This window comes from Quercus robur, chromosome 3 (assembly GCF_932294415.1).
Source record: "Quercus robur chromosome 3, dhQueRobu3.1, whole genome shotgun sequence".
Lineage (NCBI taxonomy): Eukaryota > Viridiplantae > Streptophyta > Magnoliopsida > Fagales > Fagaceae > Quercus > Quercus robur.
The window spans coordinates 64,834,099-64,859,088 of NC_065536.1; the positions used below are offsets into that span (position 1 = coordinate 64,834,099).

General features: G+C 34.9%; 2 protein-coding genes and 1 long non-coding RNA gene across 4 annotated transcripts in view; 2 read left to right on the forward strand and 1 right to left on the reverse strand.

Moving 5' to 3' along the window:
• The window catches only part of LOC126718908 (transmembrane emp24 domain-containing protein p24delta9), a 29,931-nt gene extending 22,297 nt beyond the window's left edge, over positions 1–7,634 (forward strand). Inside the window, exon 5 of one of the 2 annotated variants that reach the window (XR_007653144.1) lies at positions 7,512–7,634. Coding sequence is in view for 1 of the 2 variants with exons in the window: in XM_050421306.1 (XP_050277263.1) it covers positions 7,268–7,303 (36 nt within the window). In the remaining variant the exon portion in view is untranslated. Of the gene's footprint in view, positions 1–7,267 lie in introns of both variants that reach the window. The other variant, XM_050421306.1, reaches the window with a different exon arrangement.
• Positions 1,504–22,668, reverse strand: LOC126718911 (uncharacterized). Its single transcript, XR_007653146.1, has 2 exons — positions 22,534–22,668; positions 1,504–1,657 (listed from the first exon to the last, which is right to left on the reverse strand). It is a non-coding gene; the product is annotated as an uncharacterized LOC126718911 (long non-coding RNA).
• LOC126718906 (TMV resistance protein N-like) lies at positions 17,607–22,714 on the forward strand. Its single transcript, XM_050421303.1, has 5 exons — positions 17,607–18,302; positions 18,850–19,963; positions 20,134–20,394; positions 22,156–22,297; positions 22,399–22,714. The coding sequence occupies exons 1-4, from the start codon at positions 17,809–17,811 to the stop codon at positions 22,177–22,179; spliced, it is 1,893 nt and encodes a 630-aa protein (XP_050277260.1). The 5' UTR covers positions 17,607–17,808; the 3' UTR covers positions 22,180–22,297; positions 22,399–22,714.
• Positions 22,715–24,990: the final 2,276 nt, after the last annotated feature.

Genomic DNA, 24,990 nt, shown 5'->3' on the forward strand with positions numbered 1-24,990 from the left:
AACATTTTTATTTTAAAAGTGTGTATTATAATTCATAATTGAACAATTATTATTTCTGTTTCTCCACCAAAAAAAAGAAAAGAGTTATTATGTCCTAATCTATGCTCTTAGCCTTTTTTTTTTTTTTTTGAAATGAGCTCTAAGCCTTATTTTGTTTCTTTTTAATAATAATTTTTTTTATTAAAAAAATCTTCTTTTGTAGAGGTGTCGGTTTGAAACATTAAAATATATGGATTTCACAAATTGTAAAAATATTACAAAAGTACTTGACTTATCAGTGACTGCCTCAAACATAAAGAAGTTAGAGCTTTATAGATGCATAAATTTAGTCAGGATTCATCCATTAGTTGGTTGGTTGCACTTCATGTAATTTTCTCCATAAAAAAAGTTAAAATTGTGCACAAATATTAAATAATGTTCACACAACCATGATGAGTCGATGGGTGCAAATCAATAAACTATTCGACACCAATCACATTCATTGCAATATGCACATTTTTTCATGATGTTATAGGTTGAAACTAATATATATATATATATATATATATATATTCATTGCTACATGAGTTTGTAAGATTTATGTAGTAAAACTTATTATACTTTTAATATTTTTATTTTAAAAAATGCGTATTATATTTTTTCAAATGAAAAAAAATGTCTATTATAATTCATTATTGATCATTTATTAATCTATGCTCTTAGTCTATCATTTTAAAGGTTGTTTTTTTCTTACTAATAAATTTCAAAAACTTTCCTTCTTATACAGAGATATCGGTTCAAAACATTGAAATATATGAATTTCGCCCAGTGTAAAAATATTACAAAGGTACCTGACTTATCAGTGATTTCTCCAAACATAAAGGAGGTGGTACTTTATAGATGCATAAATTTAGTTGAGGTTCATCAATCTAATGGACTTCTTGAAAAGCTTGAATTCTGGGATCTTGGTGGATGCCAAAATGTTAGAAGTTTTCCAAGAAACCTCCGGTTGAAATCTCTTAAAAGGTTTTATTTTTATTGGTGTGGAAGTCTTCTGCAAAGAACGGAAAGATTAGCGTTGCTTTCATCAATAGGATATCTCATTAGCCTTCATAGCTTGGTAATAAGTTTAAAAAACGTGAAAGATTCAAGTAACATCTCTAATTTACAAAATCTTAGGGTGCTCGCTTTGTATGATTGTGAAAATTTTCCAAAAGCCAGGGATACTTCTGGTTGCTTCCCCGAATTACAATATTTAGGTTTCTATAACAGCAACATCACTACCCTCCCTAAAATTGCACGCAGATGTCCGAAATTAAAGACCCTTTGCATTTACGATTGCCGGAACCTTCGGGAAATTCCAAGGCTTCCACGTCGTATAAGAACTGTAATTGCAAGAGGGTGCAATTCGTTGAATTCACGATGTAGAAGAAGATTATTTAGTCAGGTATCTCTCTAATTTATATTAAAAAAAAAAAAAAACAATTTTGGTTAACTTTCCTTACTAAATTTGTTGAACTGAAATTTTGTTAATTGCAAGCAGCTTGGAGATGTGATAGGGCTTCCACGGAATTTAGTATGTGGTTATTCTAATATGGGATCATCATATCAGGAGTTTGGATCTGAATTGGGCTCTTCATCTGAATTGGACTTCGCTTCTAAGTGGTCTTCTTATGGCCTTGCACTTCCAGGAACTACAATTCCAGAGTGGTTCAACCATCGTAGTCATGGAAGTTCCATATCATTCTCGGTTGGTCAGAAATTTCCATCATTTGCTTTTTGTGTTGCTTTAAACGTAAAACGCAAGGATAATGTGCCAGCAGTATGTCAACTGTTTGATTGTTCTATCTACTTGTTCATTAATGGTTTTGAAGAATGCCTCACGACATGGAGTTTTCTACTTGATTCATATAATTTTGTGTGGTTTCTTTATGTTAGTGATAGACAAAACTTATTGAAACGCATAATTTTAGGCGATTGGAATGATGTTACTCTTCGGTGTAAAATTTCAAATAACCATAGACGAGCAGCAAAAATTACAATAAGAAGGTGTGGGGTCCATGTGGCATGCATATGTCCCCCCCGGAATTCTATTGCAGATAAGGTATTAAAAGAAGCATCTTTTGATGAAAGATTAAAATTATTTTTATCCAGAGTGGCTGCAGGGGTTCTTCCTTTCGAGCGAGAGATGGTCGGATGCTCTGAAACCCAAAATGCTGATCGTTGCCCTCTTTGTGAAATAGCAAAAGATTCAGCCTTACATCTATTTCAACGTTGTCCCTATGCCAAAGGAATGTGGTATGGTGGTCGATGGGGTTTTCGCATTGAAATGATCCAAGCTAAATCTGTAAAGGAGTTCATTGAGCAAATAGTTGACCCCCCAAAGGAATTATTAGCAGAAAGAGTCAGCAAAGATGAATTCACACTGTATGCAGCAGTGGCGATGAAAATCCTTTGGGATGCACGGGTGAAAGCTCTGGTTTCAGAGACTAAAGTAAGCATAAATCAGCTAGCCCATCGTCTTAACACACAGTATGACTCTAACTTGAGATCACTTAGGACTACGAGGGGAACTGAAGAGCAAAAAAGAGAAAGTGCTTGGACCAAACCACCTGATCAACTGGTGAAGCTTAACTTCGATGCGTCATGTGATCAAAATAATGTAGGCTTGGCTGTGGTTGTTAGAAATCAAGAGGGGAATGGCAGAGCAATCAGACGTGGGATAAGCCTCTGCAGTAAGATGGGCAATGCCATTGGCAAATGAGGAGAGACTTGAACAAGTTGTGGTAGAGGGTATAAAGGTAAGCACCCCAAGTATTTGATAAAATGTTACCATGGATATATAAAGGTAAAATACAGTACAGATTGCACAATTGGATTGCTATTTCTCTTCCTTTTTTTGCAGTCCAATGAATCTGTGCTAGAGATAATCTTTCTATTGTTAGCTGGTTGTTGAGGATTTATCTTTTAAATTGCAGCTATTATCATCAACTTCATTGTAAATTCAGCTTGCAAGCTCGGCTGGGAATGGAGGAGCATAATGAAGGATATTTTGGCTTTGGCTTCTTTTTTTCAGATAATAATGTAGTGAACAGCCTCATAAAATGGGCACTGGGGTCTAATGACCCTAGTTTATTGTGGCCTGTAAATGTTCCCCCAACAGTAAGCAGATAGAAGTTTGTTACCTCTCTCTCCTCTTTCTAATATGTTGCTCACACAGTCACACATCCTGGTGGACTTGCATTCGTTTTCTGCTCTTCTTCAACATGTGTATTTGGACTATGATTTATCAATTTATTAATACTTAGCACCAGTTCTGAAAGGTCACTCAAATGCTAATGAGGTCCCTCTTTGGAATCTTCGACCCTTTTGAAGGTACTAAGTTCACATTATATGTATACCAGCTAAGTAATTGTTGGAAATATGATTTGATTTTAATATGGGAGTAGTCATGAGGTTACTCTAGGCCTAGCTTGGACTGTTTTAATTTTAGTTAGTATGGCTTAAGGCCTTCTGTATTGTAGTTCTTTTAAATATGACAAAATATAAATAAGATAAAATGAATTGATATTCCAGTTGGCCAAGTTTAGAATAAATTGTCTTATTGAATGAAATATGATTTTTATGTTGTTCTTCACTTCTTCTCATACAAATAATGGTTATTTCTCCTTGTTATCTTGAACATACCTCATGTTAGAGGCTAACTGGAACCTTTCTCCTGAATTGATATCCCTTAGCACTAAATTTAATATTCACTTCACCTAAAACAAAAATTCATGTTTTAAAAATGATTTGGAACTATTGGCTGAATCTTAGATACTTTTCTTTTGTGTGGGTAGAATTGGGGGACTATTGCAATGATTATCATTTACTATTTCAGGAAGCAGAGCATCTTTGCTTATACAACTGCTTGCCACTACACTTGAAGAGCCAAAGCAGTCGACCAAGACAAAGCTGCAAGTCCAATGCAAGCACCCCACTGCCCCCAGTCAGCCTCTTGGTACTGACAATTGACAAACCACTTCTCTACACCCACCATCACTAGCTGAAAAACTATGGTAAACCTTAGAATTATTAAAACATCTTGTTCTTGAATAACCCCTAAATTTTGTTCTTCTCCAGTTGCCTAGGGTCAAACTTATTGAAGACTTGACAGAGGAAAAAGTGTTGAAAATGAGGGTTTCTTTCAATATCTCACACACACCAAAAATAGATCACGCCCTACATTGCGGCATCGGTAAGACTTCTTTGGCTTTGGTTATAAATTGCTTTGATTGATGGATTTACCATGAAGTCATTGTGTGGCCATAGCTAAAGTTGATGCAAGGGCAGCAACATTCATTGTGAGCTGGAACTGAATGAACTTAACAAAGAAATGTAGAAGTTTCAGGGTTTTGACTGGTACAAGTAAAACTGGTGCCGGGGTTGGTGGTGGGTTTTTATCCTTTCTTTCCAAGGAGGTTGATAAAAATCAAATACCCATTTGCTTGTACTTTGGCGAGGCTCCCTGGACAAGTATGTATTCTTTTTCTATACTACAATAAAGTTTTCTATGTGAAGAAGCTAAAGGTACCAAAATATTTTTCTGTACTTAGAATCGAGTTTTTAGTTTGTTAGTGGGTTTCTCTTGGGTGGATTATCGATATTTGTCTTGATGGGTTTTGTCATATTAATTAAATGTGTTTTAAATCAAATATAAGTAATATAATAAGAGAATCCATAATAAAAGTTATTTTACTAAAATGAGCAGTTCAATGCAATGAAGAATAATTGTATTTTTACGTTCTCTATGGCCGTTGATCTTAAAGAAATAGTCCAAAAGGAGTGTAACTTTGGCATGAAACCCAATAACTTTTTTTCACCTTATTGGAGATTTTCCAATACTGAAATTGGATTGTCTTTTGACATTGAAGTGCTTTAGGATGAGTCTGGCTAATTGAATCTGAGCCCACATTGACTGACCTCAATTGATAATTCCCATGTGAGTAGGTGAAACAAAAGTGTAATATTGACTCATTTTGGGTGTGTATTCACCTCAAATGAGCTAAAAGCAAGGTAATGTGACCAAAAAAAAATCTGAGTGGGTGTGCACTCCCCATCAGCTTGTATGGGTAATTAGAGGCAGTTCCTCGAAACTTGGTTCACCTGTATCTAAATGCAATGCTTAGCCACATTCAGGTTGGATGACGTTAGAAACACTTTCATCATCTATTCATTCAAGCATGGATATTGGATAATAGACCAAGTATGCTACCATTTCTACATCTTCAATCAGTGATTTAATTGTCACTTGAATGCTTAGGGGAACTCTCTTTGTGTTGCACAAATATTTGCTCAAATTGTGTTACCAGTCTTCTTATTCATTTCTCATAGGGAAAGTATTGTTGCACATATGAAATAGACATATGGTGCACATAATGGCCTGGTAATCTTATTTAATGGAAACTTCAAATAACACATATCTTGACCTTGTTTTTTCCATAAAATTTAGAGCTTCTTCTCTGGCTTTATCTGATTTTATGTCATTCTAGGTAAGAAGATTGACAGAAACTCAATTAGTTATAGTTTGCTTGTTTGGTATTTGTTGGGTGATGCCGCAAAGGATAGTGGATTTGTTGGATTGTTGGTCATGTAATTTCAGGCGACATCATAATATAGTTATATGGAGGATTTTGCCGCATTGTTTGATGTGGTGTATCTGGCGGGAATAGAATACTAGAAGTTTTGAGGGACGTAAACGGTCCATTCTTGAGTTTAAGTCTTTTTTCTTTTTTACTCTTCTGGAATGGTGTTTAGTTTTACCATCTTTTTCTTGTCTTTCCCTTCTTGTTTTGCTTGATCATTGTAATCGTGTTTCTTGATGTTTTTGCCTCTTTTGTACATTTCCTATGTATTGGGCTGTGTTCTTTTTAATAAAAATTTTATGTTACTTATCAAAATATATATATATATATATATATATTTTAGGTGACGGAGTCATTTTGTATAGCAGCTTTCACTGCATGGTATGCCACAAAAGCAGTTTAGAAAGTAGTAATGAATCTTTGTGGTATCTTTTTCTTCTTTTAAATTTTTTGTAGTGGATAATTATCAGCTTATTGCTCATATACTTTTGTATTTGTAGCCTGTAAGAACAATTAAAGTAAAAAAGGCAATAATTTGATTCTGATTCCTGGTGTTAGCATTATATTGGAGTAAAAACTGATGTACTTGCTTCCCTAATATCTCTCTATTTAAATATGGATGAGATAATGTGCTTGATATTTGTGGGGAATTGGGTGATTTCAACCCAGCTTAGGGACCCCCCTTTGTACTTATTTTAATTTTCACGTGTGGAGCAATGTGAAACATATAAATTTTTTTTTTCCTCTGGGTGTTTATGCACTAATTTGTTTTTTGATAAGTGATTCTTGCACTAATTTGTGCCTCTTGGTGTGTGTGTGTGTTTTTTTCTTTTTCTGATGGCGTCTTGTTAGTGTCAAAGTCATTTCATTTGCATATCCTCAACGTTATCTACTTACTCTTAGACAATCTTTATTTGTGCAATTTCTCTTACCATGAAAAGTTCATGCAAATGATTCTCTTTTTTCTGCACTTTTGTTTATTGGTGAAATGGTTTATCTGGATAGTTTTTTTGAGAATAGGTTTATCTGGATAGTTGATTACTGGGATTGGAAGTGAAACTAAATTGGTAATTTTCATATCTCTATCTTATGAGAGAGAGAGAGATTTTGTCTTATCCAATGCTGATCTCAGTTAAGTGAGGTCTCTCTGAACTTGGGCAGGGTTTTACCCTCATGCATTATTTGCCCAAATTGGCTACTATCAAGACTCGAGTCCATGCATTTGTGCTTAGCAATCATGCTAGAAATATAGTTAGTTCTGACCTTCATTTTTAGTTAATTTAATTATCATTGTTTTGCAATTTTTTAAATAAGATATTACAAGTTGTGTTCACAATATGGATAGGAACTTATCCTCTTGTCATTATTTTAAATGCCAGCTCATGGAACTTGAACTGAAGAAGACGTATGATACTGTTATTTCCATTCAGGAGGAAATGTTTTATCTCCGTGAAAGGTAAGAAAACTTATTGTATTTCTTTTACAGTTCATGAAAAGTGGGATATCCATCTCCTTTTAACCAATGCTGTTTATGATTTATATTTTAGAGAAGAAGAAATGCAGGTGCTCAACAAAACAACTAACAACAGGATGGCCTGGTTGAGTTTTCTTTCCCTTATTGGTTGTTTATCAGTAGCAGGCTTGCAAGTATGGCACATTGGCACCTGAAGACCTTTTTTGAGAAAAAGAAGCTCATATAATTTTTTCTGGACAAGTTCCATAGTTTTCTCGGGTTCAGTGAATGCTTAGTGGCAATAGCATCTTTTGTAATACCCCATGTATGTGGTTCAAACTTCAAACCCCATCTCCTCGTCCACTATCTGCCTTTCAAAAAAATTTATAGTTTCCCATCTATGATTTTGTAGCATATTTCAGAAACCATGTACTTCAAAATAGAATAATTCTCAGGTCACATTGTTAGATCAAGCGGGGCTTTCTATAACAGTGTGCAGAAGCTCCTCGTGGGTATAGGTATCTCATATCAATGTAGGACGATATAGGAGCAATAAAGTTTAGTTATCTGTTATTCAATTTCTGTCGAATTGAAGATGCTAGAAGGTTTTAGTTTTTAAATTAAAACTAGTTGTAAACTCATGCAATGTGTGGGAATATATGATTACTTTGTAATTGTGGTATGACGTATAATTTGTTCTCTCTAAAAATCAAAAAACTTCTAAAATTATTTTTCATTTATCTATCTATCTATCTATCTATCTATCTATATCTCATTTTAGTATTTTAGGTGTGTTTTATATATATATATATATATATATATATCTCATTTTAGTATTTTAGGTGTGTTTGATTGAAATTATTTCTTTTTGAAGTAGTCCATATTTTTCTTAATTATATTATGGTACGTTTTTTTTTTTTTCCACTTTAAAATAAACTCTTTATGTGGGCCAGAAAATTCATGGCCCAGGCCCGCTCTATATCAAGGCCCAGGGCCTGATCTGAGGAGACCTATTGTCAAGAACGAGTTTAATGGACGGACAGGATAAGTGAAAAGACTGCCAATACTGTAGTAGAGAATTCTGTGCCTGACAAGCCCCTATTCTTGACCATGCTATTCAACCTTTACGTCTACTCCCAACCACTTGAGGTATGGGCTGATAGGACAAGTCCTCTGCCCCGAAAGTAAAGCTTACACGTGGACTCTAAAGAGAAAGAGGAATACGAATATAAAAGGAAACGAAAGCCAAGAGAAAAAGGAGGAAGAAAGAGGGGGAAGAACCTGATGCTCCTCGGACTAAGTCCGAGGAGTCCAACCCCTCAGGCTACGACGCTGTAGGGCTTGGATGTTCAGGCCGAACCCTTTTCTACATGAGCCCCCCTAAAATCAAGGCCGGACCATCGCCCCATGATCAAAGGCAAGCCTTTTAAGCCCATTCTCTACAAATCATATTGTGAGGGATCTTTTATGTACGAGCCCAACGTCATTTTTGGGCCGTTAAATAATCGTGTCCCTACAATTGGCGCCGTCTGTGGGAAGGTTTGCGCATTGGCCCAGGTGGCGGTGGAGTCAATTCTCTAGCAAGTAGAGGTTCGCGGGGTTTCCTCCCTCTCCGGCGACATGTAGTTGTTGCTCCGACATAAACTTCTGCTGGGGGCTACGCCCTGCAGTGCCAACGGTGCGGGCAGTTCTAGGGGCTTCCGGCATCAAGCCAACTTTCCCCGCCATGGTCTAGGGGCTGATCTTCAAAAAACAAATAAATACACAGAAAAGAAAAAACTATAAGTTTTGGATAGAACCAAGGCCTTGCATGGTCCTCGGACTCAAGCCTATGGGGAAACCAAGTACACAAAGAAAAAATTATAAGTTTTGGACAGAACCAAGGCCTTGCATTATAAGTTTTGGACAGAACCAAGGCCTTGCATGGTCCTCGGACTCAAGCCTATGGGGAAACCAAGTACACAAAGAAAAAACTATAAGTTTTGGACAGAACCAAGGCCTTGCATGGTCCTCGGACTCAAGCCTATGGGGAAACCAAGTACACAAAGAAAAAACTATAAGTTTTGGACAGAACCAAGGCCTTGCATGGTCCTCGGACTCAAGCCTATGGGGAAACCAAGTACACAAAGAAAAAACTATAAGTTTTGGACAGAACCAAGACCTTGCATGGTCCTCGGACTCAAGCCTATGGGGAAACCAAGTACACAGAAAAAACTATAAGTTTTGGACAGAACCAAGGCCTTGCATGGTCCTCGGACTCAAGCGTATGGGAAAACCAAGTACACAAAGAAAAAACTATAAGTTTTGGACAGAACCAAGGCCTTGCATGGTCCTCGGACTCAAGCCTATGGGAAAACCAAGTACACAAAGAAAAAACTATAAGTTTTGGACAGAACCAAGGTCTTGCATGGTCCTCGGACTCAAGCCTATGGGGAAACCAAGTACACAAAGAAAAAACTATAAGTTTTGGACAGAATCAAGGCCTTGCATGGTCCTTGGACTCAAGCCTATGGGGAAACCAAGTACACAAAAAAAACTATAAGTTTTGGACAGAACCAAGGCCTTGCATGGTCCTCGGACTCAAGCCTATGGGGAAACCAAGTACACAAAGAAAAAATTATAAGTTTTGGACAGAACCAAGGCCTTGCATGGTCCTCGGACTCAAGCCTATGGGGAAACCAAGTACACAAAGAAAAAATTATAAGTTTTGGACAGAACCAAGGCCTTGCATTATAAGTTTTGGACAGAACCAAGGCCTTGCATGGTCCTCGGACTCAAGCCTATGGGGAAACCAAGTACACAAAGAAAAAACTATAAGTTTTGGACAGAACCAAGGCCTTGCATGGTCCTCGGACTCAAGCCTATGGGGAAACCAAGTACACAAAGAAAAAACTATAAGTTTTGGACAGAACCAAGGCCTTGCATGGTCCTCGGACTCAAGCCTATGGGGAAACCAAGTACACAAAGAAAAAACTATAAGTTTTGGACAGAACCAAGACCTTGCATGGTCCTCGGACTCAAGCCTATGGGGAAACCAAGTACACAGAAAAAACTATAAGTTTTGGACAGAACCAAGGCCTTGCATGGTCCTCGGACTCAAGCGTATGGGAAAACCAAGTACACAAAGAAAAAACTATAAGTTTTGGACAGAACCAAGGCCTTGCATGGTCCTCGGACTCAAGCCTATGGGAAAACCAAGTACACAAAGAAAAAACTATAAGTTTTGGACAGAACCAAGGTCTTGCATGGTCCTCGGACTCAAGCCTATGGGGAAACCAAGTACACAAAGAAAAAACTATAAGTTTTGGACAGAATCAAGGCCTTGCATGGTCCTTGGACTCAAGCCTATGGGGAAACCAAGTACACAAAAAAAACTATAAGTTTTGGACAGAACCAAGACCTTGCATGGTCCTCGGACTCAAGCCTATGGGGAAACCAAGTACACAAAGAAAAAATTATAAGTTTTGGACAGAACCAAGGCCTTGCATGGTCCTCGGACTCAAGCCTATGGGGAAACCAAGTACACAAAGAAAAAATTATAAGTTTTGGACAGAACTAAGGCCTTGCATGGTCCTCGGACTCAAGCCTATGGGGAAACCAAGTACACAAAGAAAAAACTATAAGTTTTGGACAGAACTAAGGCCTTGCATGGTCCTCGGACTCAAGCCTATGGGGAAACCAAATACACAAAAAAAAAACCTATAAGTTTTGGACAGGACCAAGGCCTTGCATGGTCCTCGGACTCAAGCCTATGGGGAAACCAAGTACACAAAGAAAAAATTATAAGTTTTGGATAAGACCAAGGCCTTGCATGGTCCTCGGACTCAAGCCTATGGGGAAACTAAGTACTTAAAAGAAAAACTACATTACATGGACCTTAGAATCTATCCGAGGAGAACTCTCCATTAACAATTGGGTTAATTCCTAAACTGCATGGATTCTCAAGTCTGCTCTCGGATCCTCAGTACCAAAGGGATTGATGCAATATATAGCAATATGTTACCAAAAGCACAATCGGAGTCCTTTACTGCTCAGTTACCCCCTCGGATGGATTGTTTAGAGTTTATCGTTCTCGGATGGTCTCCTCACACTTATTACAAAATATTCAACTGTTATCTCGGTTAGTTTCCTAAGTCTAATTTATTGTGAATTATTGTTATTATGCCTGGTAATGTCGGTAAATTAAAATTAGTTGGATTATGTTTCAAGGTTTCCTACTCTAAGTATCATTGAAGAAAACACACATGGGGCACACCCATTCACAAAGTAGTTTTGCAAAAAAGAAAAATATTCGAAACAAGTAAATAAATTTCCCTTTTATTAAAACAAAAAAAATAGTACAGCGTACAATGAAAAGCTGGAATCAGCTTATATTAAAGCTAACTACATAATTGAAAAGAAAGATACAAGAGAATAAGATAAAGCCGAGGAGGTAACACAGAGGAGAGGTTGGCTGCTGCTTCAAGATTTTGTTCAAGGAAAACCATTCTCAGCACTTTTACATGCCCATAACTCAGGCAGCAAAAGAACCCAATGTGGGGCTTGCACCATTGAAGAAAAGGTGCAGAGAGCGCCCAGCTTCAGGCTAGCGCAGCTGAAGAAAAGGTGCAGGGAACCCAACTTGAGGCCCACACCGTTGAAGAGAAGGTGCCGGGAACCGGAAGTTGAGGAGCCTACACCAAAATTTGTCTGCGACAAGGCAGACGGCACTGATGGCGGAAGATCTTTCTTCTGACACACCAAAAATCTGGTGTGACCAGAACCTGCTTCGGATTTTGACTAAAAGAGGGGAGGGTACCGTCCCCACAATGTCCAAGCGGGAAGACACCTTAAATCTGTGCCTCCCCTGCCCAGGCCACATCACTTTACGTCTTGGAAGGGTCCGGTGTCTCTGTGGCGGGTGAAGTTCCCCCACCTCTACCCAAGCCTCAGACATATGGCACAAAGGGAAGATGACACCAGAGGAAGGAACTGGGTATGGACAAAGGGTTATGATTCTGAAGAGAGCAAAAGAGTTTGTATGTCAGGAGAGCAATCACCTGTCCTACTTATATAGAGGGTAAGGAGGTGTCATGTAATTTAATTTGAGCAGATTTCCAAGACGCGCTGCAGACAAGGCAGCTCTGGCTTAATTTCCCACACCATCCACAACCATAGGATCTTAAGATCCTCGGGAAGGCGCGCTTCGGTTGTTGAAACTTCAGAGTACTCGCGAACGAAGGGATGACTCTTGACTTGGCACGTCTCCCATGTGAATATAAAAACACAAGTATGAGTGGAGTGCAAAACTTGAACGAGCCGTGATGTGGGCCCAAAGTCACCAAAACCCTCCTCCCCAATTAAAAGTCGGGCAGCAGGATTTTGAGGGGCTATTGTGGGCCAGAAAATTCATGGCCCAGGCCCGCTCTATATCAAGGCCCAGGGCCTGATCTGAGGAGACCAATTGTCAAGAACGAGTTTAATGCACGGACAGGATAAGTGAAAAGACTGCCAATACTGTAGTAGAGAACTCTGTGCCTGACAAGCCCCTATTCTTGACCATGCTATTCAACCTTTACGTCTACTCCCAACCACTTGAGATATGGGCTGATAGGACAAGTCATCTACCCCGAAGGTAAAGCTTACACGTGGACTCTAAAGAAAGAGAGGAATACGAGTATAAAAGGAAACGAAAGCCAAGAGAAAAAGGAGGAAGAAAGAGGGGGAAGAACCTGATGCTCCTCGGACTAAGTCCGAGGAGTCCAACCCCTCAGGCTACGACGCTGTAGGGCTTGGATGTTCAGGCCGAACCCTTTTCTACATGAGCCCCCCTAAAATCAGGCCGGACCATCGCCCCGTGATCAAAGGCAAGCCTTTTAAGCCCATTCTCTACAAATCATATTGTGAGGGATCTTTTATGTACGAGCCCAACGTCATTCTTGGGCCGTTAAATAATCGTGTCCCTACACTTTATATTATTCAAATTTTTCGTTTCTTAAATGAGATATCGTAATAATCAAAACTCATCACAAAATTACACTTGATATTGCTTAGTTGAGAAACACGTTCAAATACATAGCAAGCTTGTATTTTGATATAAAATCTAATTTTCACTTTCAAAATAACTAAGTATTATGTCAATAAAAAATCAAACAAAAGCTATAAGATGGAGAGAAAAGGCTTATGATGGAAAACTCAAAAACACACAAAATCGTATATTAACCCAAAATAGTGTTATGAGAAAAAGTAGAATGATTCATCAACCTAAAGTTAAGTTGCAAGAAACAATAAATAATCGAAAAAGAGAATAATCTCCTTTTTTTTGGGAGAGACCTGAATTAGATAAATTTATAGAAAATAAGATAAGAAGAAGAATAGTCAAAATAAAAGATATAGTCACATCAAATTATCCAAGTCATGTTATGTAATTGAATAACATTATATTCTTATATATTATCTTTATAATGCAATATGATAGCATTTGACAATCAAAGAAAAGAAAAAGAAAAATAACAACTTAAAAACACCAAACCAAAAAGTTTGGAGTGTGAAATACAATTTAATCCTATTTATTTTTTGTAGGGGTATGCATCAACCTAAAGTAAAGTTCTAAAGAATACATAAATTCATCAACTTAAAGTAAAGATATAAAACATAAAAAATAAAAAATAAAATAAAAATCCACACAAAAAAGGGAAAAAAATTGAGAGAGAGAGGGAGAATAATAGTAGAGTTCTAAATAACATTGAAATTCATCAACATAAAGTAAAGATACCAAAAAAAAAAATTTTGAGGAAGAGAGAGAGTAATAACATTTTTATGTGATAAAATAGATATAGAGTGAGAGAGAATAACAAATTTATAGTAAGAGAATGGGGATAAGAAAATTCAAAATGAAAGAAAGACGAAGGGATAAAGGAAGAATGATATTAATGTTGATATTAGCGGGGAAATGAAAAAGTAAAATTGAAGGGGAAAAGTTAGAGAAAATGTAACAGTAAACTACAAAATAAATAAATAAATAAATAAATAAAAGTCAAAAAATAAGAGAGGAATAATTGAAAATAAATAGATGATATGGTCACAAACGTGGCTCAAGAACAATAAATACTGCGTTTTAACTTTTAAATATATATAAATATAAAAGTATTAATAATGTGTAATTCCGCGGATGCAACAATAATTTACCTTAAGAAATGTACGTGTTCATACGGACCAACACTGATTCTTTATGGCCTATCCTTCCTTACCCAGCTGTCCCCCACTGCCACCACTTAACAGTATCATCGTATGCAAATACAAATACATTGCGTGAAAAGAAGAGGAAGGTAGTCAAAAAGGAAAAAGAAAAAGAAGAAAAGAAAGTATAAAGAGAAAGGACGAAGGAAACAAAAATGATTGGGGTGGTAAAAAAAGAGAAAGGAAATTGTGTCCTACTTTCTTTAGGTTATATTTTATGGAAAAGTGTGAAAGTGAATCAATATTGTAATGTAAGCTACACTCAAAGTCTCCATAACCATAATGGTATTTTACACTAAAGTGACGACTAGTTTTCTCAGATTACGTGTTTGAGCTACACAACTGAGAAATTACGTTCTCTAAAAAGTGAATCAGACTACAAGCAGTATGCTAGTATTTTCACAATAGACCATCGTTGTCTTCTTGGCCTCACAACAACTAACATTCAATTTCTTCAATCTACCATTCCCGTTCTCTCTCAAAAATCCTTTTGAGACAAATCTCTCTTATTTTTAATTTTTCATTCACTTTCCTTTACCTAAGTTATCAAATATATCTTTCTGCTCTTCCTTTTAGATCATCTAACCGTCTATCCAAATCACAATGACTTTTCTTACCAGAAAAAAGAGACTCCTCTTCCTCTTTCACACTACTATGCAAAGGACAAAATTTAGTTACAAAATTGATTGTAGCTTTAGAGTACAACTTTACTCAATATTTTTTTTATTGAATGTGAATTTTGATAAATGTACTATTAGATTACATCTTCTTCTTATATCTTCCATGCTTACAAAATGTAGAGAGAATTAAAGATCAATAGTTATGTCATCAATAAATTGTTTAAATTACAAGTTTTTGTAGTTTGAAATTATGCATAAAATATAAGCTTATAGATTATACAGTAAATAATATCCGATTGACATAAAATTTGACATATGTGTTAAGAGTGTAAAGAACATGCAATTCAACGGCTAGATTTTTAAAATATGTAGTAATATTTATTTTTTTAAGTAAGTTTGTAACTTTAGGTTACAACAAATTTTGTAACTAAACTCCTATGCAAATATAATATATTCTTGAGTTTTAGAGGTCAAAATACTCGCGTGGATTTTATGAGCAATTAGAATTGGTTTTTTATAGAGAGAATTAAAGATTAATAGTTATGTCATCAATAAATTGTTTAAGTTGCAAGTTTTTGTAGTTTGAAATTATGCATAAAATATAATAGATTATACAGTAAATAATATCCGATTGACATAAAATTTGACATATGTGTTAAGAGTGTAAAGAATATGCAATTCAACAGCTAGATTTTCAAAATATGTAGTAATATTTTTTTTTTAAGTAAGTTTGTAACTTTAGGTTACAACCAATTTTGTAACTAAACTCCTATGCAAATATAATATATTCTTGAGTTTTAGAGGTCAAAATACCCACGTGGATTTTATGAGCAATTAGAATGGGTTTTTACATTTAAACATAGCTAAACTTATAGCAATCATATAAAGTTTTCTCTTTAAATGTTGCAAATTTGTTTACATGGCATGCTTTCGTTGTTTTTCTAGGGAAAGCTAGATCTGACAATTGAAGCAATGAGAAAATACAATCCTAAGATTGCGTTTTCAATGCAAAAGTCATGTATAGATGCAGTGCTATGGGAAGCTTGTAAGGAATGGAGTTGAGGTTGTTGAACACTATATCAACAAGAATATATTACGATAATCTAAATTTGATAGAAGAGCTGCATAATAAAACATCAAAAATAAAAGAAAAAGAAAAATTAAAAAAAAAGTATTACACATCACACGTTTCATTGAAATTTTACCAAACATATGGTAAATAACAAAAAAATCGCTACACTCAGTGAATCAGATATTGGGACTACCAAAGCTAGTGTTTCCTAACATGATACCGGAGTCAAATTGTCAACAAAACCTTAATTTTGAGGCATTGATAGATTTGGACACAACCTTACTGAATCTACGAACATTATGAAACCATTTTTCCCATTAAAAAAAAAATTAGCATGTTCACACAGGCAGTGATTTACTACTCTTTACAACTTGGAAATTACCATAGCACCCTAATGTAGAAAATTCATTATAAGACTCATGTGAAGGGTATCCTTAGAGCAATTTTTAATAAACTATGTTAGGAAAATTTTAAACGTCACTTTTATGAGAATTATAAAAAAAAAAAAAAAAAAAAAACTGTCAAAAAAAATTTATTATTTTATTATTTTTTTCATAAAATATTTCTAAACTATCTAAAAATAATAAAATATTTCTAAAAATAATTCTTAAACCATTGCTTTTAGGATATTTATTAATGTTTCCATATAAATTTTTTTTTTAAAACTTTTTAACGTATTATAATATACAAACACACGACAGCAAATACCTTTAATCGAATTCAATTGGGCCAAATCAGTCATCATAACTGTGCGTATAACAGAATGACATCACCAACCAATATAGACTCAACGTTTTTTTTTTTTTTCCTGGGTAGAAAGACTCAAAGATTTCAACATATGCATTTCATAAAGACAAAGTATAATTGATTGTTTATTGGGTCATACAGAATACAGATAAATTCAACCAGGTCTGAAAGTGAAATGCAGAGTATTTTACAGCCGGCCCAGCGGATATTTCTTCGTACTTTACTGAGTCAAAAATTTTGAAAGTTTTAATCAGAAAATGCACATCAGCTTCCAGCTTCCAGCTACACTCCAAAGTCCAAACGCCAAAGATAAAATATTATTAGTTAACCATCAAAAAAAAAAATTTATTGGTTAGAATATAAAATATTATCTCTGGGAGATTAGGACTAACATATCAGTAGACAGGGAGAGTTGTTAGAGTCTTAGAGATAATATAAAATATTATTTCTAACGACTCTGCCTGTCTTTTATATATTATCTCTAACTACTCTGCCTGTCTGCTGATATGCTAGTCCTAGTCTCCCAGATATAATAAACTAATGAAATAGGTTCCATAAACAAAAGAAATGGATCATTGAGACCCACCCAACACGTTTTAAATTTTTGGCCCACATTATTATTATTATTATTATTATTTTTGGGTTAAATTTTGATACTGCAAAGAGATTTCTTCGAACTTTCCTGGATCAAAGAAAGCGCGTGTACCCAAAAAAATCACTTACCAATCAAAAAAATGGGTGCGGCTGCTCCAGTGCATTGGAGCCGCACTGATTGTGACACGTGTCCATTTTTGGACACATGTCACAATCGCAATGCGTCCAGTGCACTAGAGCACTTGACATAAGCTGTGCCCCAAAAAAATACTACTTATTTTAGCCTGGCATCACAACAACTAAAACTCAATTCAATGACTCTCTCATTCTCAGCCAATTCTCGTTCTTTCTCAAAAAACCATTGTGAAATATCTCTAATTTTTTATTTCTCATTCACTTCGCTTCTTAAACTCTTACAATTTTAATTTTGTCACATCTTTATTTTCTTTCTCCTCTCCTCTTCCTTTAGATTTTCTAAACTGTCTCTTCATCAAAATCACAATGGCCCTTTCGACCACCAGAGGAACCTCCTCTTCCTCTTTCACCCAACGATGCATATATGATGTGTTCTTGAGTTTCAGAGGAGAAGATACCCGCAATGGTTTTACCAGCCATTTGAATGGTATTTTGCGTCATAATGGTATTAACACTTTCATGGATGATGAGCTTCCAAGAGGAGAAAAAATTTCAGCTGAACTTCTTGAAGCTATTGAAAGTTCAAAGATTTCGATGATTGTATTCTCTAGAAATTATGCATCCTCCACTTGGTGTTTGGATGAACTTGTCAAGATTCTTGAGTGTAAGAATAATGGCCAAGTGGTGTTACCGGTTTTTTACAAGGTGGATCCATCAGATGTACGTAACCAACAGGAAAAGTTTGGAGAAGCACTCGCAAAGCATGAAAAAATATTCAAGGATAATAAAGAGAAGGTGCAGAGATGGAGGGCAGCCCTAAATGAAGCCAGCCATATATCTGGTTGGCATTACAAAAATGAGTATGTGTTTAATCTCTACTTTGTTATCACCAATTAATTTTATTGCTAAACAAACTACAACCCCCAAAAAAAACCCTTCTTGTTTGCTTTTTTATTAAAAAAAAGAAAAGAAAAGAGATTATAAAAAATTTATATTTTGATCATATCTTTTAGTAGTGAGCTAAATAGGATATAAGGTTTAGTGATAGAAAGGGAAGAATATATGATAGATACTCTTATCAATTAATTTGAAACTTCTCTCATGTCATGTTTAGAAAATTTCCCCTAAATTTTATAATAAATTCATTCAAGTGTTAGAAGTTGATATTCAATGAGTTTGTTTCCTTTCCAAAGTAGATATTCCATGCATCTTTGTGCTAAAAGCCTAAAGTCGATGTTTGACCTAAAAAAAAAAAGTTCGTAATGATAGTTCTCAAATCTATGAATTACATGCCATTTAATTTGACTAACAAAATTTATGTTGTAGTTCACAAACTAAACGTTTTGAATTCAATTCAAGATCATATTTCTATTTTCTAACATGTTTTAAATGCTTTGTGATTGGCAGCTACCCTCAATTTAGATTTATTGAAGAAATTTTAGAAGAGATCTTAAGTGCTAAATTAAATCGTACACAAGTATTTGTTGTTAAATACCCAGTTGGAATAGACTCTCGCATAGAGGAAATAAGTCGTATTTTAGATATTAAGTCAAACAATGTTCGCATGTTAGTGATCCATGGTCTTCCTGGAATAGGTAAGACAACAATTGCAAAAGCTATTTTTAACTTAATTGCATATCGTTTTGAAGGAAGTAGCTTTCTAGAGGATGTTAGAGAAAACTCAAAAACAAATGATGATGTACTCCAACTACAAAATGCACTTTATTATGAGATCTTAAGGGCTGGAAAATTGAAAGTGCATGGTAGAGCTCAAAGAAGCAATGTGATAATGGAAAAGCTTCGGAACAAAAAAATTCTTTTAATTCTAGATGATGTGGACAAATTAGAACAAGTAGAAAATTTGCTTGGAAGTTGCAATTGGTTTGCTTCTGGAAGTAGAATTATTATCACAACAAGAGAGAAAAAGTTGCTATCTCCTCTGCGAGAAGATTGTCATTTATTTTACTATGAGGTTAAGGAATTAGATGAATGTGAATCTTGTGAACTCTTTTGTCAACATGCACTCAAAAGAAACAAGCCTACAGAAGATTATTCGAAGCTTGTACACCAATTTATAGGTTATGCCAAAGGACTTCCATTAGTTTTAAAAATAATAGGTGCTGATTTATATGACAAAAATTTACAATGTTGGAAAAGTGCCTTAGATAAGTACAAAAGAATTCCTAATTCGGATATTCAAAAGGTACTTAAAATAAGCTATGATGGATTGGATCAAATTCAACAAGAAATTTTCCTTGATATTGCATATTTTTTTAAAGGATTCTACAAGAATTTGGTTGTAGATATATTACAAAGTAGCAATTTTCATGACCTATACTATGATATTGAAAAACTTATCGATAAATCTCTCATAGTCATTACAAAAGATGACAAGTTATTGATGCATGACTTAATACAACAAATGGGTTTGGAAATTGCTCGACAAGAATCAAAAGTGTCAAAAAAATATAGAAGGCTATTGTGTTATGAGGATGCTCCTGAAGTACTAAACGAAGATACGGTATAAGTCCTTTTGATTTACCTTTTTCCTTTTCTCGCAATGCAAATATAAATAATTTTTTCTCATTGTGTTTGATTTATCATTTTAATGTTGAAGATGATTTTGTTTTAAATTTAATAATCATATGTTTTGTTGTCTAATGTGATTCATGTGATTCTTTGTTCAATTAGGGATTAGATGAAATTCGAGGCATAACATTGTCCTTGCCACATCCAAGAAAGATGCAATTGAGTCTTGGAAAGATGAAAAGCCTCAAATATTTGACAATTCGCAATGTAATTTGTGAAGACCTTAAATATCTTCCCAATGGGTTAAGGTTACTTGATTGGAATGAATTTCCTTTATCGTCCTTGCCGTCCACCTATGAACCTACAAAACTCGTTGCACTTAACATGCAAAGTAGCCACATTGAATTGGACGAGCATTTCGAGGTATAATCATAGCATTTATAAATTCTTATTAGTTTTTTTTTTTTTTTGTTAACGAGTACCTTTAGAGAATAAGTTAAGGTGCATTTTTTTTTTGTTACTAAAACAAAACCATGCATTTAATACTATATAAAATAAATTTTCTATAATTTTTTTTAATATATAAAATCAAATTGTGTACAAATATTTAAAAATGTACACATAACCATAAAAAATTTATGGTGCAAATCAATGAACTATTGACAAATGTTTTTTTTATTTAAAAAAAAAAAAATAGTGCTATAGATAGTACAAGTTTTACTACATTGAACATACAAACTGATGTGTCACAAATTATAAAGAGACAATTTAAATATTCATTTATAAGGTGGTTAAAACCTACCAATCACATTCATTGCCACATTAATTTGAAGGCTTTATGTTTATAAAATTGTAGTACCTTTAACATTTTTATTTTAAAAGTGTGTATTATAATTCATAATTGAATAGTTATTATTTCTGTTTCTCAAAAAAAAAAAAAAAAAAAAAGAGTTATTATTTCCTAATCTATGCTCTTAACCTTTTTTTTTTTTTTTTTTTTTTTTTTGAAATGAGTTCTTAGCCTTATTTTGTTTCTTTTTAATAATAAATTTCAAAAAAAAAAAAATCTTCTTTTGCAGAGGTGTCGGTTTGAAACATTAAAATATATGGATTTCGCACCTTGTAAAAATATTACAAAAGTACTTGACTTATCAGTGACTGCCCCAAACATAAAGAAGTTGGAGCTTTATAGGTGCATAAATTTAGTCGGGATTGATCAATTAGTTGGTTGGTTGGACTTCATTTAATTTTCTCCACAAATAAAGTTAAAATTGTGCATTTTACTAAAAAAAAAAAGTTAAAATTGTGCACAAATATTAAATAATGTTCACACAACCATGATGAGTCTATGGTGCAAATCAATCAACTATTTGATACCAATCACATTCATTGCAATATGCACATTTTTTCATGACGTCATAGGTTGAAACTAATATATATATATATATATATTCATTACCACATGATTTTATAAGATTTCTGTAGTAAAACTTATTATACTTTTAGCATTTTTATTTTAAAAATGTGTATTATATTTTTTTTAAAGGGAAAAAAATGTCTATTATAATTCATTATTGATCATTTATTAACCTATGCTCTTAGTCTATCATTTTAAAGTTTGTTTTCTTCTTACTAATAAATTTCAAAAACTTTCCTTCTTATGCAGAGATGTCGGTTCGAAACATTGAAATATATGAATTTCAACCTTTGTAAAAATATTACAAAGGTACCTGACTTATCAGTGATTTCTCCAAACATAAAGGAGGTGAAACTTTATAGATGCATAAATTTAGTTGAGGTTCATCAATCTAATGGACTTCTTGAAGAGCTTGAATTCTGGGATCTCCGTGAATGCCGAAATATTAGAATTTTTCCGAGAAACCTCCGGTTGAAATCTCTTAAAAGGTTTTATTTTAATTGTTGTGGAAGTCTTCTACAAAGAACGGAAAGATTAGCGTTGCTTTCATCAATAGGATATCTCGTTAGCCTTCATAGCTTGAGTATAAGTATAAAAAACGTGAAAGATTCAAGTAACATCTCTAATTTACAAAATCTTAGGGAGCTCTTTTTGTATGATTGTGAAAATTTTCCAAAAGTCAGGGATACTTCTGGTTGCTTCCCCAAATTACAATGTTTAGGTTTCCATAACAGCAACATCACTACCCTCCCTAAAATTGCACGCAGATTTCCGAAATTAGAGACCCTTAGCATTTGCGATTGTCGGTACCTTCGGGAAATTCCAAGGCTTCCACGTCGTATAAGAGATGTAATTGCAATAGGGTGCAATTCGTTGAATTCACAATGCAGAAGAAGATTATTTAGTCAGGTATCTCTCTAATTTTTATATATATATATATATATATATAAAAAATTGGTTGACTTTCCTTACTAAATTTGTTGAACTGAAATTTTGTTAATTGCAAGCAGCTTGGAGATGTGATAGGGCTTCCACGAAATTTAGTATGTGGTTATTCTAATATGAGATCATCGCATCAGGAGTTTGGATCTGAATTGGGCTCTTCATCTGAATTGGGCTTCGCTTCTAAGTGGTCTCATTATAACCTTGCACTTCCAGGAACTACAATTCCAAAGTGGTTCAACCATCAGAGCCATGGAAGTTCCATATCATTCTCAGTTGGTCAGAAATTTCCATCATTTGCTTTATGTTTTGCTTTCAACAGAAAACGCAAGGATAATGTGCCATCAGTATTTCAACTGTTTGGTTGTTCTATCTACTTGTTCATTAATGGTTTTGAAGAAGAGCTCGCGAGAGGGACATTTCGACTTGATTCATTAAATTCTTTGTGCTTTCTTTATGTGAGTGATAGACTTAACTTATTGAAACGCATAAGTTTAGGCGATCGGAATGATGTTACTCTTCGGTGTAAAATTTCAAATAACCTTAGACGAGCAGCAGAAATTACAATAAGAAGTTGTGGGGTCCATGTGGCATGCATGTGTCCCCGTCGGAATTCTATTGTAGATAAGGTATTAAAAGAAGCATCTTTTGATGAAAGATTAAAGTTATTTTTATCCAGAGTGGCTGCAGAGGTTCTTCCCTTCGAGCAAGAGATGGTCGGTCGCTCTGAAAACCAAAATGCTGATCGTTGCCCTCTTTGTGAAATAGCAAAAGATTCAGCCTTACATCTATTTCAACGTTGTCCCTATGCCAAAGGAATGTGGTATGGTGGTAGATGGGGCTTTCGACTTGAAATGATCCAAGCTAAATCTGTAAAGAAGTTCATTAAACAAATAGTTGACCCCCCTAAGGAATTATTATCAGAAAGAGTCACCAAAGATGAATTCACACTGTATGCAGCAGTGGCGATGAAAATCCTTTGGGATGCACGGGTGAAAGCTCTGGTTTCAGAGACTAAAGAAAGCATAAATCAGCTAGCCCATCGTCTTAACACACAATATGACTCTAACTTGAGATCACTTGGGACTACGAGGGGAACAAAAGAGCAAAAAAGGGAAAGTGCTTGGACCAAACCACCTGATCAACTGGTGAAGCTTAACTTCGATGCGTCATGTGATCAAAATAATGTAGGCTTGGCTGTGGTTGTCAGAAATCAAGAGGGGAATGGTAGAGCAATCAGACGTGGGATAAGCCTCTGCAGTAAGATGGGTAATGCCATTGGCAAATGAGGAGAGACTTGAACAAGTTGTGGTAGAGGGTATAAAGGTAAGCACCCCAAGTATTTGATAAAATGTTACTATGGATATATAATGGTAGAATAAAGTACAGATTGCACAATTGGATTGCTATTTCTCTTCTTATTTTTGTAGTCCAATGAATCTGTGCTATAGATAATCTTTATATTGTTAGCTGGTTGTTGAGGATTTATCTTTTAAATTGCAGCTACTATCATCAACTTCATTGTAAATTCAGCTTGCAAGCTCGGCTGGGAATGTGGGAGCATAATGAAGGATATTTTGGCTTTGGCTTCTTTTTTCAGATAATAATGTAGTGAACAGCCTCATAAAATGGGCACTGGGGTCTAATGACTCTAGTTTATTGTGGCTTGCAAATGTTCCCCCAACAGTAAGCAGATAGAAGTTTGTTACCTCTCTCTCCTCTTTCTAATATGTTGCTCACACAGTCACACATCCTGGTGGACTAGCATTCGTTTTCTGCTCTTCTTCAACATGTGTATTTGGACTATGATTTATCAATTTATTAATACTTAGCACCAGTTCTGAAAGGTCACTCAAATGCTAATGAGGTCTCTCTTGGAATCTTCGACCCTTTTGAAGGTACTAAGTTAACATTATATGTATACCAGCTAAGTAATTGTTGGAAATATGATTTGATTTTAATATGGGAGTAGTCATGAGGTTAATCTAGAGCTTGGACTGCTTTAATTTTGGTTAGTATGACTTAAGGCCTTCTGTATTGTAGTTCTGTTAAATATGACAAAATATAAATAAGATCAAATGAATTGATATTCCAGTTGGCCAAGTTTAGAATAAATTGTCTTATTGAATGAAATATGATTTTTATGTTGTTCTTCTCATACAAATAATGGTTATTTCTCCTTGTGATCTTGAACATACCTCATGTTAGAGGCTAACTGGAACCTTTCTCCTAAATTGATATCCCTTAGCACTAAATTTAATATTCACTTCACCTAAAACAAAAATTCATGTATTAAAAATGATTTGGAACTATTGGCTGAATCTTAGATACTTTTCTTTTGTGGGGGTGGAGTTGGGGGACTATTGCAATGATTATCATTTACTATTTCAGGAAGCAGAGCATCTCTGCTTAGACGACTGCTTGCCAGAAACTGCACTACACTTGAAGAGCCAAAGTAGTCGACCAAGACAAAGCTGCAAGTCCAACGCAAGCACCCCACTGCCCCCAATCAGCCTCTCGTTACTGACAATTGACAAACCACTTCTCCAAGCCAACCATCATTAGCTGAAAAACTATGGTAAACCTTAGAATTATTAAAAACATATTGTTCTTGAATAACCCCTAAATTTGTTCTTCTCCAGTATTGAAGACTTGACAGA